The sequence below is a fragment of the Maylandia zebra genome, linkage group LG22, assembly GCF_041146795.1.
Source record: "Maylandia zebra isolate NMK-2024a linkage group LG22, Mzebra_GT3a, whole genome shotgun sequence".
Lineage (NCBI taxonomy): Eukaryota > Metazoa > Chordata > Actinopteri > Cichliformes > Cichlidae > Maylandia > Maylandia zebra.
The window spans coordinates 28,196,426-28,211,540 of NC_135187.1; the positions used below are offsets into that span (position 1 = coordinate 28,196,426).

The following is a 15,115-nucleotide window of genomic DNA, read 5'->3' on the forward strand; positions in this document are numbered from 1 at the left end:
GTTCTTTCTTTGTAATTGTTTATGTTTAAGTTGTTTGTTGCTGGTTTTTAGTTTGTTTTTTGTCTTTTTGGAAGCTGACACAGTCTCTATGGAGATGGGTTTTTGGGGGGGTAGCAGGAGGAGAGAAGCTGCAGAGAGGCGTGTAAGACTGCAACTCTGCTTCCTGGTCCCAACTCTGGATAGTCATATTATGGGGGGGTTTAATTAATTTGTCCATATTTCTAGAAATGAGAGCTGCCGTCTCTCCTTATAAGACCAGGTTTCCTCCAGAAGGTTTGCCAATTATCTATGAAGCCCACATCGTTTCTGGGACACCACTCAGACAGCCAGCAATTTAAGGAGAACATGCGGCTAAACATGTCACTCCTGGTCTGATTGGGGAGGGGACCAGAGAAAACTACAGAGTCCCACATTGTTTTGGCAAAGTTACACACCGATTCAATATTGATTTTAGTGACCTCCGATTGGCGTAACCGGGTGTCATTACTGCCGACGTGAATTATGATTTTACTGAATTTACGTTTACCCTTAGCCAGCAGTTTTAAATTTCCTTCAATGTCGCCTGCTCTGGCCCCTGGAAGACAATTGACTATGGTTTCCGGTGTCTCTAGCTTCACATGTCTGAGAACAGAATTGCCAATTACCAGAGTTTGACCCCCGACGGGTGTGTCGCCGAGTGGGGAAAAACGGTTAGACATATGTATGAATTTGAGGAGTGGACCCAAAATGCTGACACAAAGGAACGTGAAAGAAAATTTGAATATTAACAGAAAGCAAGCCGTTTATTAATCTCTACTTTTAAGATTAGGCTTCAAACTTTCCTTTTTGCTAAAGCATATAGTTAGGGCTGGATCAGGTGACCCTGGATCCTCCCTTAGTTGTGCTGCAATAGACGTAGGCAGCCGGGGGATTCCCATGAAGCACTGAGTTTTTTCCTTTCCAGTCACCTTTCTCACTCACTGTGTGTTAATAGACCTCTCTGCACTGAATCATACTTGTTATTAATCCACAGCATGTCTTTGTCCTGTCTTCCTTTTCTCACCCCAACTGGTCACAGCAGATGCCCGCCGCTCCCTGAGCCTGGTTCTGCTGGAGGTTTCTTCCTGTTAAAAGGGAGTTTTTCCTTCCCACTGTCGCCAAAGCGCTTGCTCATAGGTGGTCCTATGATTGTTGGGTTTTTCTCTGTATCTATTATTGTGCGATCTACTGTACAATATAAAGCGCCTTCAGGCGATTGTTGTTGTGATTTGGCGCTATATAAATAAAATAAAATTAAATTAAAAGATTACAAAACAAAAGGCAGAGGTGAAGCTAAACAATAGCCTAACCTGGGGAAAATATTTTTTATTAAAAAAAACAAACAAACCATGAAACCTGACATGGATACAAAGATACCTGGAACATGGAAACGTGGCACCAAAGACAACAGATGACCTGACACTGAACAAATGAGGACAGGACTTACAGTGGCTTGCAAAAGTATTCGGCCCCCTTTAACTTTCCCACATTTTGGCACATTACAGCCACAAACATGAATCAATTTTATTGGAATTCCACGTGAAAGACCAATACAAAGTGGTGTACACGTGAGAAGTGGAACAAAAATCATACATGATTCCAAACATTTTTTACAAATAAATAACTGAAAAGTGGGGTGTGCGCAATTATTCAGCCCCCTGAGTCAATACTTTGTAGAACCACCTTTTGCTGCAATTGGATTCCATTAAAATTGATTTGTGTCACGGCTGGGAAGGCGAGCCGTGTGGTGTGGAGGAAGGAGGACCCAAGATGCAAGCAGTGGATGAAAATGCTAGTGAAGTTTATTTACAAGGTGTAGTGGCAAACAAGCAGTGGGGCATGACAAATAACTGAAGACACATAAACTGGGAAAAACTAAAATAACAGACCTGGGTGCATACGACAAAGGGATGCGCGGCAGCCACCGAGCAGGACACCGAGTAACAGGCAGGAGAACACACAGGGCTTAAATACACACACCAGTAATCAGGGGATGAGAGACAGGAGGGCAACACGGCTGGGAGGAATCAGAGCTGACGGGACAGGGGAAACGTAAACTGAACACACTCACATCAGACAGAGACCTTCACAATAAAACAGGAAACTCAGACACGGGGAACCAAACAAGACACAGAACTAAACAGACAGATTCACAAACAGACGGGGTGACAGCATAGACAGAGACACAGACGCAGACTCAGAGGCAGACCAAATATAACACATAGAACTCATCATCATCATCATCATAATAATAAACTAAAAGCGCTGGGTCACCGACCCAGGACCATGACAATTTGTGTTTGTGGCAGTAATGTGACAAAATGTGGAAAAGAGGGACGAATACTTTTGCAAGCCACTGCAAGTACACAGAGAGATAATGAGGGGATGAGGAACAGCTGGGACAAGGGGAAACAAAACTAGACTCACTGCATATAGGACAAAGACTTTCCCAATAAAACAGACATCACAAGGGTAATCTAATAAACAAATGAACTTAGCAAACCTAAAGAACTTATAAATAAACATCGACATCTAAACAAACTAAAACTTAAAACGCTGGGTCAACAGACCCAGGAAAGTGACAGTAAAATCATTTATTATACACATTATACTTATTTTCTTAAATTGCTTATCTATTATCTGTATTTTAACTTGGGGGTCTAGGGGTGCTGCATGTTTATGATAACACACTGACAATATCAGGACAATTTTAGCCTTACTCTATCAGTGAACAGCATGCCCATGCTAACTTAAACTAGACCAGCAAGCTAACCCCATGTGTATTAAGTGTTACTTCAGAATAGGAACCAAACAAATTAACGGAACGAAATTAACTGTAACAGCAGTTTGCAAAACATTGTGACAGTTCTCAAGTGTTCCTACCTCAAATCCAGCACGTGTTGCTGTGTTTTTGTTGTTAAATGGACGAGGAGAGACCGGTGGCTGGTGAGAGGATGCAGCATTTCGTCAGTGGAGCATAGAACGACGTCTCTGATTGGTCAAAAAGTGAGTAAAGATGCATCTGATTGTTCGAAAGCGTCAACCAAAGAGCTGCTGGTCACGGCAAGATACAAACTCGCCGGAGCTCTGCATGAACGGCACATCCGGGACCTTCAGCACTCAGGAGAGATTTATCTTGAGGTATGTATTTACCTTTGATATCCATGCGTCGACGCAAGCTCCGCGAGGTAAAGTTGTATGTTTAACAAGCTAATTAAGGTTAGTTAAACGGAATTAAAACAATACACAACCGATTTGAACAAATTGAAAGTGGTGAATGATGATAAATGCTAAAAAATTACTTAAGATTTATCTTTAACAATAGATATTAGAAGTTAAATTTAACTGTTTTTAAATTCCCACCGGAGTTAAAGGGACCTGCGGCCTTGCATGTGCTCTGCATCTTCAACTGCAGAGACAGTCAGTCTAAGCTCAGTGTAGCTAACTGCAACACACTTTTTTTTTTTTCAACACAAGATATGCTTGGGGGGATTTAAATGATAATATTAATGTTTTCTTATTCAGCACAAATCAATAATATTATAGTTATTTGCTCACGGTCTGGTTCTCTGGCCCAGCGTTTCTGATGTTATTCTAAGGTTTTTGAGTTTCTTATGTTTAATGGCGGGTTAGTTGAGTTTGGCTTAACGTTATTAATATCGTTTTAAGGAGTTTATGTTAGGGCTGTATATTACCACGTTTGTATTTTCATGCCATGTTTCCTGTTTTATTTTGAAAGAGTCTGTTGCGTTCAGTTCATTAATCTCACTTCCCTGTTGTGTCAATAGAATCATTTGTGCAAGCTACTACCCTGCTGTCCCTCTGTCGTGTCTCAACCTCCAACAGGAAAGTAGAAGTCCTCATATGGTAGGACCAGTGATTGTAGTGTGTGTTACACTGTCCTCATATTGTTTTAAGCTGTGAAGGACAGGAGTGTGTTTCAGTTGCCTTCCTCATGTGGTAGGACCAACAACTCTAGTGTGTGTTACACTGTCCTCATATCGTTGGGTAGCAGAACCGTACAGTGTTAAGTTTCTATAGAATCTGGTATAAGGAAGTCAGATCCTTCTGTAATAATATTCACTGATACAAATATGATCTGTAGTTAATTAAATAGTCGGGATTTATACTAGAGAATGTTTCTGACGTTATATTGTTGTCTTTTGTTGCAGACACCAGGTGCCGAGGTCCTGTCTCAACCTCCTTCAGACCAATTGATGAGTGACACACCCACTTCATTCTTCCAACAGGTTACACATTATTTTTTTGTATTTGGCATCAAGTATATGTGTCAGTTGGGCCTAGTGCATAAATGAAATGCACTTTAATTGTACTAAAACAATCAGTTTTAGTCGAAGTTAACCAAAACCAACATTAGCATTAGGATAAAGTAATTGTCTATATCATTTGTTAGTCCAAACTTTCCCTTAAAGCATCAGCTTGATCTTTATTCTGACAAAATTTGATATTTTTGTCGTTTTACACATGTTTTTGTCAAAATAAGCTCCCGCTGATCAGTTTACATGATTTAATTTCTGGGGAAATAGATGGCTGTACATCAGTGTTGGGTTTAGAGCTTTTATTGACAACAGCAGGAGAAGTTAGAAGTCAGGAATGTGAACTCTACATGTGTTCAGTCGTCATGTCCTCATATTGTTTTAAGCTGTGAAGGACAGGAGTGTGTTTAAGTAGAAGTCCTCATATGGTAGGACCAGTGATTGTAGTGTGTGTGTTACACTGTCCTCATATTGTTTTAAGCTGTGAAGGACAGGAGTGTGTTTCAGTTGCCTTCCTCATGTGGTAGGACCAACAACTCTAGTGTGTGTTACACTGTCCTCATATCGTTGGGTAGCAGAACCGTACAGTGTTAAGTTTCTATAGAATCTGGTATAAGGAAGTCAGATCCTTCTGTAATAATATTCACTGGTACAAATATGATCTGTAGTTAATTAAATAGTCGGGATTTATACTAGAGAATGTTTCTGACGTTATATTGTTGTCTTTTGTTGCAGACACCAGGTGCCGAGGTCCTGTCTCAACCTCCTTCAGACCAATTGGTGAGTGACACACCCACTTCATTCTTCCAACAGGTGAAGATGGATGTTGCAGACAGGACATATCCTAACTTTTGCAGCCGTTACGATAATAACGCGCTGTTTGCACGATGAGCACAGCTTCCAAGCTCCCCTAAATTGACCGTGCGCTTCGTGTTGTGTGTGCGCGAGTCTGTGCATTTAGTGGCGTCTGTGCAGAAATTACTAGTAAGACAAGGCTGCAAACTATTCTCACAGACTTCAAGTGTGCACTTGAATCCAAAACGATCTCTCTCTCTCCCTCCGGCTCTGTTGAGATGCCACTGGGAGAGTAACGACTGCCCCTCCCCCCCTCTGCTCAGCAAACAGGTGGCTGTTTTTGCACCCCTCCCCCTCTGCTCTGCAAACACGTGGCTGCTTTTGCACCCCTCCCCCCTCTGCTCAACAAACACGTGGCTGCTTTTGCACCCCTCCCCTCTCTGCTGAGGGCAAAAACAAGGCTCATGTGCAAAGTGAAGCAAAATAACACTGACAGAGGTTCAGAGAAAGGAGAAAAAAACGGAGCAGGCTCCCGTTGTTCACTTCAAGGAGGCGGCTCCACGGGCCGTTTTGTTTGTGACCGACACACACAGTATATATATATATATATATTCTCAATCACATTCACACCACTCTCTTATATCAGTTCCACTACATCAAGACTATTTTATGGTGGTCAGCTGTTTTATTGTCATGTATTTTGCATAGTAAGATAACCATGTCCTCCATTCAAAAGCACTGAAAATGTCTATGGTGGTGCTGTACCTAATATTGTGCTCATTTGATCCAAAACCTATTTTTCCTTTATTTTGAAGGCTGAGGCTTAGATCCATTAGGTATTCACGAGAAAGGCATTATCGCATGTCAGGATTACAGTATATCGAAAATATGTGATTATAATGGGAGTCAATGGGGCCCAAACGGATACAAGGGTAAAAGGAGGTAGTACATATGTGAATCTTCTTTACTATACACCACACCATAGAGGGGATCATTGAATTTCAAAAATAATCCTAAAACACACATCCTGGCCAAGTTTCATGCAACTAGTCTTTAAAATGACTGATATATTGAGAATCAAAAATCCAAAGTTACCCAAGCGGGTCCCTTTTTTCGCTAGGGTAAAACGAGGGTTAAATAGTCGGGATTTATACTAGAGAATGTTTCTGACGTTATATTGTTGTCTTTTGTTGCAGACACCAAGTGCCGAGGTCCTGTCTCAACCTCCTTCAGACCAATTGGTGAGTGACACACCCACTTCATTCTTCCAACAGGTTACACATTATTTTTTTGTATTTGGCATCAAGTATATGTGTCAGTTGGGCCTAGTGCATAAATGAAATGCACTTTAATTGTACTAAAACAATCAGTTTTAGTCGAAGTTAACCAAAACCAACATTAGCATTAGGATAAAGTAATTGTCTATACCATTTGTTAGTCCAAACTTTCCCTTAAAGCATCAGCTTGATCTTTATTCTGACAAAATTTGATATTTTTGTCGTTTTACACATGTTTTTGTCAAAATAAGCTCCCGCTGATCAGTTTACATGATTTAATTTCTGGGGAAATAGATGGCTGTACATCAGTGTTGGGTTTAGAGCTTTTATTGACAACAGCAGGAGAAGTTAGAAGTCAGGAATGTGAACTCTACACGTGTTCAGTCGTCATGTCCTCATATTGTTTTAAGCTGTGAAGGACAGGAGTGTGTTTAAGTAGAAGTCCTCATATGGTAGGACCAGTGATTGTAGTGTGTGTGTTACACTGTCCTCATATTGTTTTAAGCTGTGAAGGACAGGAGTGTGTTTCAGTTGCCTTCCTCATGTGGTAGGACCAACAACTCTAGTGTGTGTTACACTGTCCTCATATCGTTGGGTAGCAGAACCGTACAGTGTTAAGTTTCTATAGAATCTGGTATAAGGAAGTCAGATCCTTCTGTAATAATATTCACTGATACAAATATGATCTGTAGTTAATTAAATAGTCGGGATTTATACTAGAGAATGTTTCTGACGTTATATTGTTGTCTTTTGTTGCAGACACCAGGTGCCGAGGTCCTGTCTCAACCTCCTTCAGACCAATTGGTGAGTGACACACCCACTTCATTCTTCCAACAGGTTACACATTTTTTTTTTGTATTTGGCATCAAGTATATGTGTCAGTTGGGCCTAGTGCATAAATGAAATGCACTTTAATTGTACTAAAACAATCAGTTTTAGTCGAAGTTAACCGAAACCAACATTAGCATTAGGATAAAGTAATTGTCTATACCATTTGTTAGTCCAAACTTTCCCTTAAAGCATCAGCTTGATCTTTATTCTGACAAAATTTGATATTTTTGTCGTTTTGCACATGTTTTTGTCAAAATAAGCTCCCGCTGATCAGTTTACATGATTTAATTTCTGGGGAAATAGATGGCTGTACATCAGTGTTGGGTTTAGAGCTTTTATTGACAACAGCAGGAGAAGTTAGAAGTCAGGAATGTGAACTCTACACGTGTTCAGTCGTCATGTCCTCATATTGTTTTAAGCTGTGAAGGACAGGAGTGTGTTTAAGTAGAAGTCCTCATATGGTAGGACCAGTGATTGTAGTGTGTGTGTTACACTGTCCTCATATTGTTTTAAGCTGTGAAGGACAGGAGTGTGTTTCAGTTGCCTTCCTCATGTGGTAGGACCAACAACTCTAGTGTGTGTTACACTGTCCTCATATCGTTGGGTAGCAGAACCGTACAGTGTTAAGTTTCTATAGAATCTGGTATAAGGAAGTCAGATCCTTCTGTAATAATATTCACTGATACAAATATGATCTGTAGTTAATTAAATAGTCGGGATTTATACTAGAGAATGTTTCTGACGTTATATTGTTGTCTTTTGTTGCAGACACCAGGTGCCGAGGTCCTGTCTCAACCTCCTTCAGACCAATTGATGAGTGACACACCCACTTCATTCTTCCAACAGGTTACACATTATTTTTTTGTATTTGGCATCAAGTATATGTGTCAGTTGGGCCTAGTGCATAAATGAAATGCACTTTAATTGTACTAAAACAATCAGTTTTAGTCGAAGTTAACCAAAACCAACATTAGCATTAGGATAAAGTAATTGTCTATACCATTTGTTAGTCCAAACTTTCCCTTAAAGCATCAGCTTGATCTTTATTCTGACAAAATTTGATATTTTTGTCGTTTTACACATGTTTTTGTCAAAATAAGCTCCCGCTGATCAGTTTACATGATTTAATTTCTGGGGAAATAGATGGCTGTACATCAGTGTTGGGTTTAGAGCTTTTATTGACAACAGCAGGAGAAGTTAGAAGTCAGGAATGTGAACTCTACATGTGTTCAGTCGTCATGTCCTCATATTGTTTTAAGCTGTGAAGGACAGGAGTGTGTTTAAGTAGAAGTCCTCATATGGTAGGACCAGTGATTGTAGTGTGTGTGTTACACTGTCCTCATATTGTTTTAAGCTGTGAAGGACAGGAGTGTGTTTCAGTTGCCTTCCTCATGTGGTAGGACCAACAACTCTAGTGTGTGTTACACTGTCCTCATATCGTTGGGTAGCAGAACCGTACAGTGTTAAGTTTCTATAGAATCTGGTATAAGGAAGTCAGATCCTTCTGTAATAATATTCACTGATACAAATATGATCTGTAGTTAATTAAATAGTCGGGATTTATACTAGAGAATGTTTCTGACGTTATATTGTTGTCTTTTGTTGCAGACACCAGGTGCCGAGGTCCTGCCTCAACCTCCTTCAGACCAATTGGTGAGTGACACACCCACTTCATTCTTCCAACAGGTTACACATTTTTTTTTTTGTATTTGGCATCAAGTATATGTGTCAGTTGGGCCTAGTGCATAAATGAAATGCACTTTAATTGTACTAAAACAATCAGTTTTAGTCGAAGTTAACCGAAACCAACATTAGCATTAGGATAAAGTAATTGTCTATACCATTTGTTAGTCCAAACTTTCCCTTAAAGCATCAGCTTGATCTTTATTCTGACAAAATTTGATATTTTTGTCGTTTTACACATGTTTTTGTCAAAATAAGCTCCCGCTGATCAGTTTACATGATTTAATTTCTGGGGAAATAGATGGCTGTACATCAGTGTTGGGTTTAGAGCTTTTATTGACAACAGCAGGAGAAGTTAGAAGTCAGGAATGTGAACTCTACATGTGTTCAGTCGTCATGTCCTCATATTGTTTTAAGCTGTGAAGGACAGGAGTGTGTTTAAGTAGAAGTCCTCATATGGTAGGACCAGTGATTGTAGTGTGTGTGTTACACTGTCCTCATATTGTTTTAAGCTGTGAAGGACAGGAGTGTGTTTCAGTTGCCTTCCTCATGTGGTAGGACCAACAACTCTAGTGTGTGTTACACTGTCCTCATATCGTTGGGTAGCAGAACCGTACAGTGTTAAGTTTCTATAGAATCTGGTATAAGGAAGTCAGATCCTTCTGTAATAATATTCACTGATACAAATATGATCTGTAGTTAATTAAATAGTCGGGATTTATACTAGAGAATGTTTCTGACGTTATATTGTTGTCTTTTGTTGCAGACACCAGGTGCCGAGGTCCTGTCTCAACCTCCTTCAGACCAATTGATGAGTGACACACCCACTTCATTCTTCCAACAGGTTACACATTATTTTTTTGTATTTGGCATCAAGTATATGTGTCAGTTGGGCCTAGTGCATAAATGAAATGCACTTTAATTGTACTAAAACAATCAGTTTTAGTCGAAGTTAACCGAAACCAACATTAGCATTAGGATAAAGTAATTGTCTATACCATTTGTTAGTCCAAACTTTCCCTTAAAGCATCAGCTTGATCTTTATTCTGACAAAATTTGATATTTTTGTCGTTTTACACATGTTTTTGTCAAAATAAGCTCCCGCTGATCAGTTTACATGATTTAATTTCTGGGGAAATAGATGGCTGTACATCAGTGTTGGGTTTAGAGCTTTTATTGACAACAGCAGGAGAAGTTAGAAGTCAGGAATGTGAACTCTACATGTGTTCAGTCGTCATGTCCTCATATTGTTTTAAGCTGTGAAGGACAGGAGTGTGTTTAAGTAGAAGTCCTCATATGGTAGGACCAGTGATTGTAGTGTGTGTGTTACACTGTCCTCATATTGTTTTAAGCTGTGAAGGACAGGAGTGTGTTTCAGTTGCCTTCCTCATGTGGTAGGACCAACAACTCTAGTGTGTGTTACACTGTCCTCATATCGTTGGGTAGCAGAACCGTACAGTGTTAAGTTTCTATAGAATCTGGTATAAGGAAGTCAGATCCTTCTGTAATAATATTCACTGATACAAATATGATCTGTAGTTAATTAAATAGTCGGGATTTATACTAGAGAATGTTTCTGACGTTATATTGTTGTCTTTTGTTGCAGACACCAGGTGCCGAGGTCCTGCCTCAACCTCCTTCAGACCAATTGGTGAGTGACACACCCACTTCATTCTTCCAACAGGTTACACATTATTTTTTTGTATTTGGCATCAAGTATATGTGTCAGTTGGGCCTAGTGCATAAATGAAATGCACTTTAATTGTACTAAAACAATCAGTTTTAGTCGAAGTTAACCAAAACCAACATTAGCATTAGGATAAAGTAATTGTCTATACCATTTGTTAGTCCAAACTTTCCCTTAAAGCATCAGCTTGATCTTTATTCTGACAAAATTTGATATTTTTGTCGTTTTACACATGTTTTTGTCAAAATAAGCTCCCGCTGATCAGTTTACATGATTTAATTTCTGGGGAAATAGATGGCTGTACATCAGTGTTGGGTTTAGAGCTTTTATTGACAACAGCAGGAGAAGTTAGAAGTCAGGAATGTGAACTCTACATGTGTTCAGTCGTCATGTCCTCATATTGTTTTAAGCTGTGAAGGACAGGAGTGTGTTTAAGTAGAAGTCCTCATATGGTAGGACCAGTGATTGTAGTGTGTGTGTTACACTGTCCTCATATTGTTTTAAGCTGTGAAGGACAGGAGTGTGTTTCAGTTGCCTTCCTCATGTGGTAGGACCAACAACTCTAGTGTGTGTTACACTGTCCTCATATCGTTGGGTAGCAGAACCGTACAGTGTTAAGTTTCTATAGAATCTGGTATAAGGAAGTCAGATCCTTCTGTAATAATATTCACTGATACAAATATGATCTGTAGTTAATTAAATAGTCGGGATTTATACTAGAGAATGTTTCTGACGTTATATTGTTGTCTTTTGTTGCAGACACCAGGTGCCGAGGTCCTGCCTCAACCTCCTTCAGACCAATTGGTGAGTGACACACCCACTTCATTCTTCCAACAGGTTACACATTATTTTTTTGTATTTGGCATCAAGTATATGTGTCAGTTGGGCCTAGTGCATAAATGAAATGCACTTTAATTGTACTAAAACAATCAGTTTTAGTCGAAGTTAACCAAAACCAACATTAGCATTAGGATAAAGTAATTGTCTATACCATTTGTTAGTCCAAACTTTCCCTTAAAGCATCAGCTTGATCTTTATTCTGACAAAATTTGATATTTTTGTCGTTTTACACATGTTTTTGTCAAAATAAGCTCCCGCTGATCAGTTTACATGATTTAATTTCTGGGGAAATAGATGGCTGTACATCAGTGTTGGGTTTAGAGCTTTTATTGACAACAGCAGGAGAAGTTAGAAGTCAGGAATGTGAACTCTACATGTGTTCAGTCGTCATGTCCTCATATTGTTTTAAGCTGTGAAGGACAGGAGTGTGTTTAAGTAGAAGTCCTCATATGGTAGGACCAGTGATTGTAGTGTGTGTGTTACACTGTCCTCATATTGTTTTAAGCTGTGAAGGACAGGAGTGTGTTTCAGTTGCCTTCCTCATGTGGTAGGACCAACAACTCTAGTGTGTGTTACACTGTCCTCATATCGTTGGGTAGCAGAACCGTACAGTGTTAAGTTTCTATAGAATCTGGTATAAGGAAGTCAGATCCTTCTGTAATAATATTCACTGATACAAATATGATCTGTAGTTAATTAAATAGTCGGGATTTATACTAGAGAATGTTTCTGACGTTATATTGTTGTCTTTTGTTGCAGACACCAGGTGCCGAGGTCCTGTCTCAACCTCCTTCAGACCAATTGGTGAGTGACACACCCACTTCATTCTTCCAACAGGTTACACATTATTTTTTTGTATTTGGCATCAAGTATATGTGTCAGTTGGGCCTAGTGCATAAATTAAGTGCCCTTTGATTATATTAAAATAATCAGTTTGATTGAAAGTTTCCCATATTCAACATTAGCATTACTTGTTTGTGAACATCTTAGGAGAAAGAAATTGGCATATCATTTGTTAGTCCTAACTTTCCCTTTAAAGCATCAGCTTGATCTTTATTCCTACTAAATTTGATATTTCTGTGTTACATTGTCCTCAGATTGTTTTAAGCTGTGAAGGACATGAATTTGTTTTTTTTTTAGCCTTTCTCAATTGGTAGAACCAACAACTCTAGTTTGTGTTACATTGAAACTGAACAGCAGGGATGTTTGTCATGAAGATAATAACACTCTATCTGATTTCAAACAATCACACTGTTATGAGTATTATTAGTAGATTATGTTCACATGTAAAATATTCATATCAAATGGTAAATATCCTATATTTATATAGCGCTTTACTAGTCCCTAAGGACCCCAAAGCGCTTTACACATCCAGTCATCCACCCATTCACACAGACATTCACACACTGGTGATGGCAGCTACATTGTAGCCACAGCCACCCTGGGGCGCACTGACAGAGGCGAGGCTGCCAGACACTGGCGCCACCGGGCCCTCTGACCACCACCAGTAGGCAACAGGTGAAGTGTCTTTCCCAAGGACACAACGACCGAGACTGTCGGAGCTGGGGCTCGAACCGGCAACCTTCTGATTACAACTCTTGAGCCACGATCGCTTGAGCCCAACGCTGACTTTGCCTACAATGCAGAGAAAAAAGCAAACAGACCTATTGCATGCATTGATTCTCATATTTCACTGTTACTTTTCAAAGGCTCAAGGACCAAGTATTCTGGGGGTTCCAAGCCACACGCTTTACTCAGCTGCCCTGGACAACATGAAGGGCACCTCTGCCTCAATCACCCTGAACAACAAAAACATTAGCAACACTTCACCAAGAAGGGGTAAAGGCACCCAAATACAAAATGTTTTAGGTTAATATACTTGTGATCAAAGAACAAGTTTGTTTTCAGACATGACACTATTCAGAGCTTTTATCATAAATCATTTCATCTTATTTGATTCCCAGCAGAACACAGCACTTCAAATGGTTCATTCCAAGCATCCTTAAAGGAGCAATAAGCAATATCTTTTCACTGCTAGGTGTGCTGTTTTGCACTGCCTGTGAACCAAACCAAAGTCTATGGCTGGAGATCAACACAGAGAGAGGGATTGTGACTTCATGCTGTACTCCAGATGTAATTACACCTCTAGTTCTTCACATAGTCATTTTTAATTCCTTCAACCTAAGTATGATGAATTGTGCTTATTGCTCCTTTAAAGTGCTCCAGTAGAAAGCAAGGTTTAAGAACATTTTGTATTCACATTATAAACTAGAATATTTTCTATCTTTTCTTGCATTCACATTAAGATATTTTCTTTTGTTTCCATTTATGACAGCTGGGACGGTGAGAAGCAAGTGGACAAATGATGAAGTGAAGGTTGCTGAGCGGCACGTTTCACTTCATAAAAAGCTGCAAAGTACCAGGTAAAAAGGAATGTGACTGCTGCCTCCAAGCAGAGCCGGCAGCTCTGAAAGACAGAGACTGGGTTGTCATAAGGTACTACAGCCACAACAGGATCATAGCATTAAAAGAAAGATGCAAGAAAAAAAGAAACAAGCAAGAGAGATACTTTGTTACTTCCACAGTTATGTCAGTATTGCAGTTTTCTGTAATTCATTGTTCTTACTCATAAATCTGTGGTTTATGCTGGGTGCTTTTTGCAATTAAATGATAAAAAAGGCAGATAATGTTCCACGTTTTTATTCACATGAACATTCACTACAAAATGAATTAATGCATTACAGTATCAAGACTTAAAAAGTAGACTGACCACATTTGACCCATGTCTTTTTTTTTTTTTAAAGTCTTTACACAGCTCAGATTTACTGTTTTATTAACACATAAATGTCTGATATTTCTGTCAGAAGTTACCCAACTGGTGAGCATTACTATTGTGCATCCATGTCTATTATATTGTAATCTCAAAAGGAGCCAAGCTAAAAATGCAGAACCTACCGTTACCTGGTCCTTATAAGTCCTGTATACTTGAAAATTATGTGTTTCCATGGGCTTCACAATTCACCTAAACATGAAATATCTGTGTGTGACCTTATGGTACTCATAAGTCACATAAACCTGACAGTGTCCTCACAAGTAGCATTAAATTCAGGTTTGACCAAAATTTAGCCCTAGCCAAAATCTCAACAGATGGGTGTGTTCCTGGAAGCATGGGTCAAATTTTTTTGAGATTCCCATGCCTCTAGGACCTTCGGAAAGGCACGTTCCCATTTGTCACATTTTTGTCATACGTACTGATATATCACGAAAACACGTATGTGTGTGTGTGTGTGTGTGTGTGTGTGTGTGTGTGTGTGTGTGTGTGTGTGTGTGTGTGTGTGTGAGAATGTGTGTCTCTCTGTGTGCGTGACTTCTAACTGTTTCTAACAACATCCTTAGTCATAAAATGGTAATCTCCCCCACACCCAATATATGGTTCAATTCCTGTATTGGTTCACCATGCACAACACAGTGAAGCCATACAAAGGGCAGGAAGCTTACCAAACATCAAACAGAATCTTCACAAGGGATGTGTCTACAATACTAAAATATACTGCTGCTCTCTGGCAGGTAGCTCCATGCCCTCCTGGGTTTTAAATGCACCTTAGAACACACATGCATCAACACTGCATATGAGCGCGCAGAGGGAGGTTTGCAGTCTTCACACACCTCCGTTCTCTGTTGCCTGTTGGGGCGGGGGGCTGGGAGGA

At 39.6% G+C, this 15,115-nt stretch overlaps 1 protein-coding gene across 14 annotated transcripts; it reads left to right on the forward strand.

Annotated features, from left to right (window-relative positions):
- Nucleotides 1-2,282: 2,282 nt before the first annotated feature.
- LOC143414581 (uncharacterized) lies at nt 2,283-14,738 on the forward strand. 14 transcript variants are annotated; one of them, XM_076879265.1, is made up of 15 exons: nt 2,287-3,159; nt 3,807-3,885; nt 4,191-4,268; nt 5,031-5,075; nt 6,287-6,331; nt 7,127-7,171; nt 7,967-8,044; nt 8,807-8,851; nt 9,648-9,725; nt 10,488-10,532; nt 11,328-11,405; nt 12,168-12,212; nt 13,118-13,247; nt 13,447-13,541; nt 13,744-14,738. In XM_076879265.1, the coding sequence occupies exons 1-15, from the start codon at nt 3,035-3,037 to the stop codon at nt 13,753-13,755; spliced, it is 1,023 nt and encodes a 340-aa protein (XP_076735380.1). In that variant the 5' UTR covers nt 2,287-3,034; the 3' UTR covers nt 13,756-14,738. The 14 variants fall into 14 exon arrangements, with proteins under 14 accessions (XP_076735394.1, XP_076735383.1, XP_076735386.1 ...); XM_076879266.1 differs by having other exon boundaries at nt 2,291-3,159; nt 7,967-8,010; nt 8,806-8,851; XM_076879267.1 differs by having other exon boundaries at nt 2,291-3,159; nt 4,191-4,234; nt 5,030-5,075.
- The last annotated feature ends 377 nt before the right edge of the window (nt 14,739-15,115 follow it).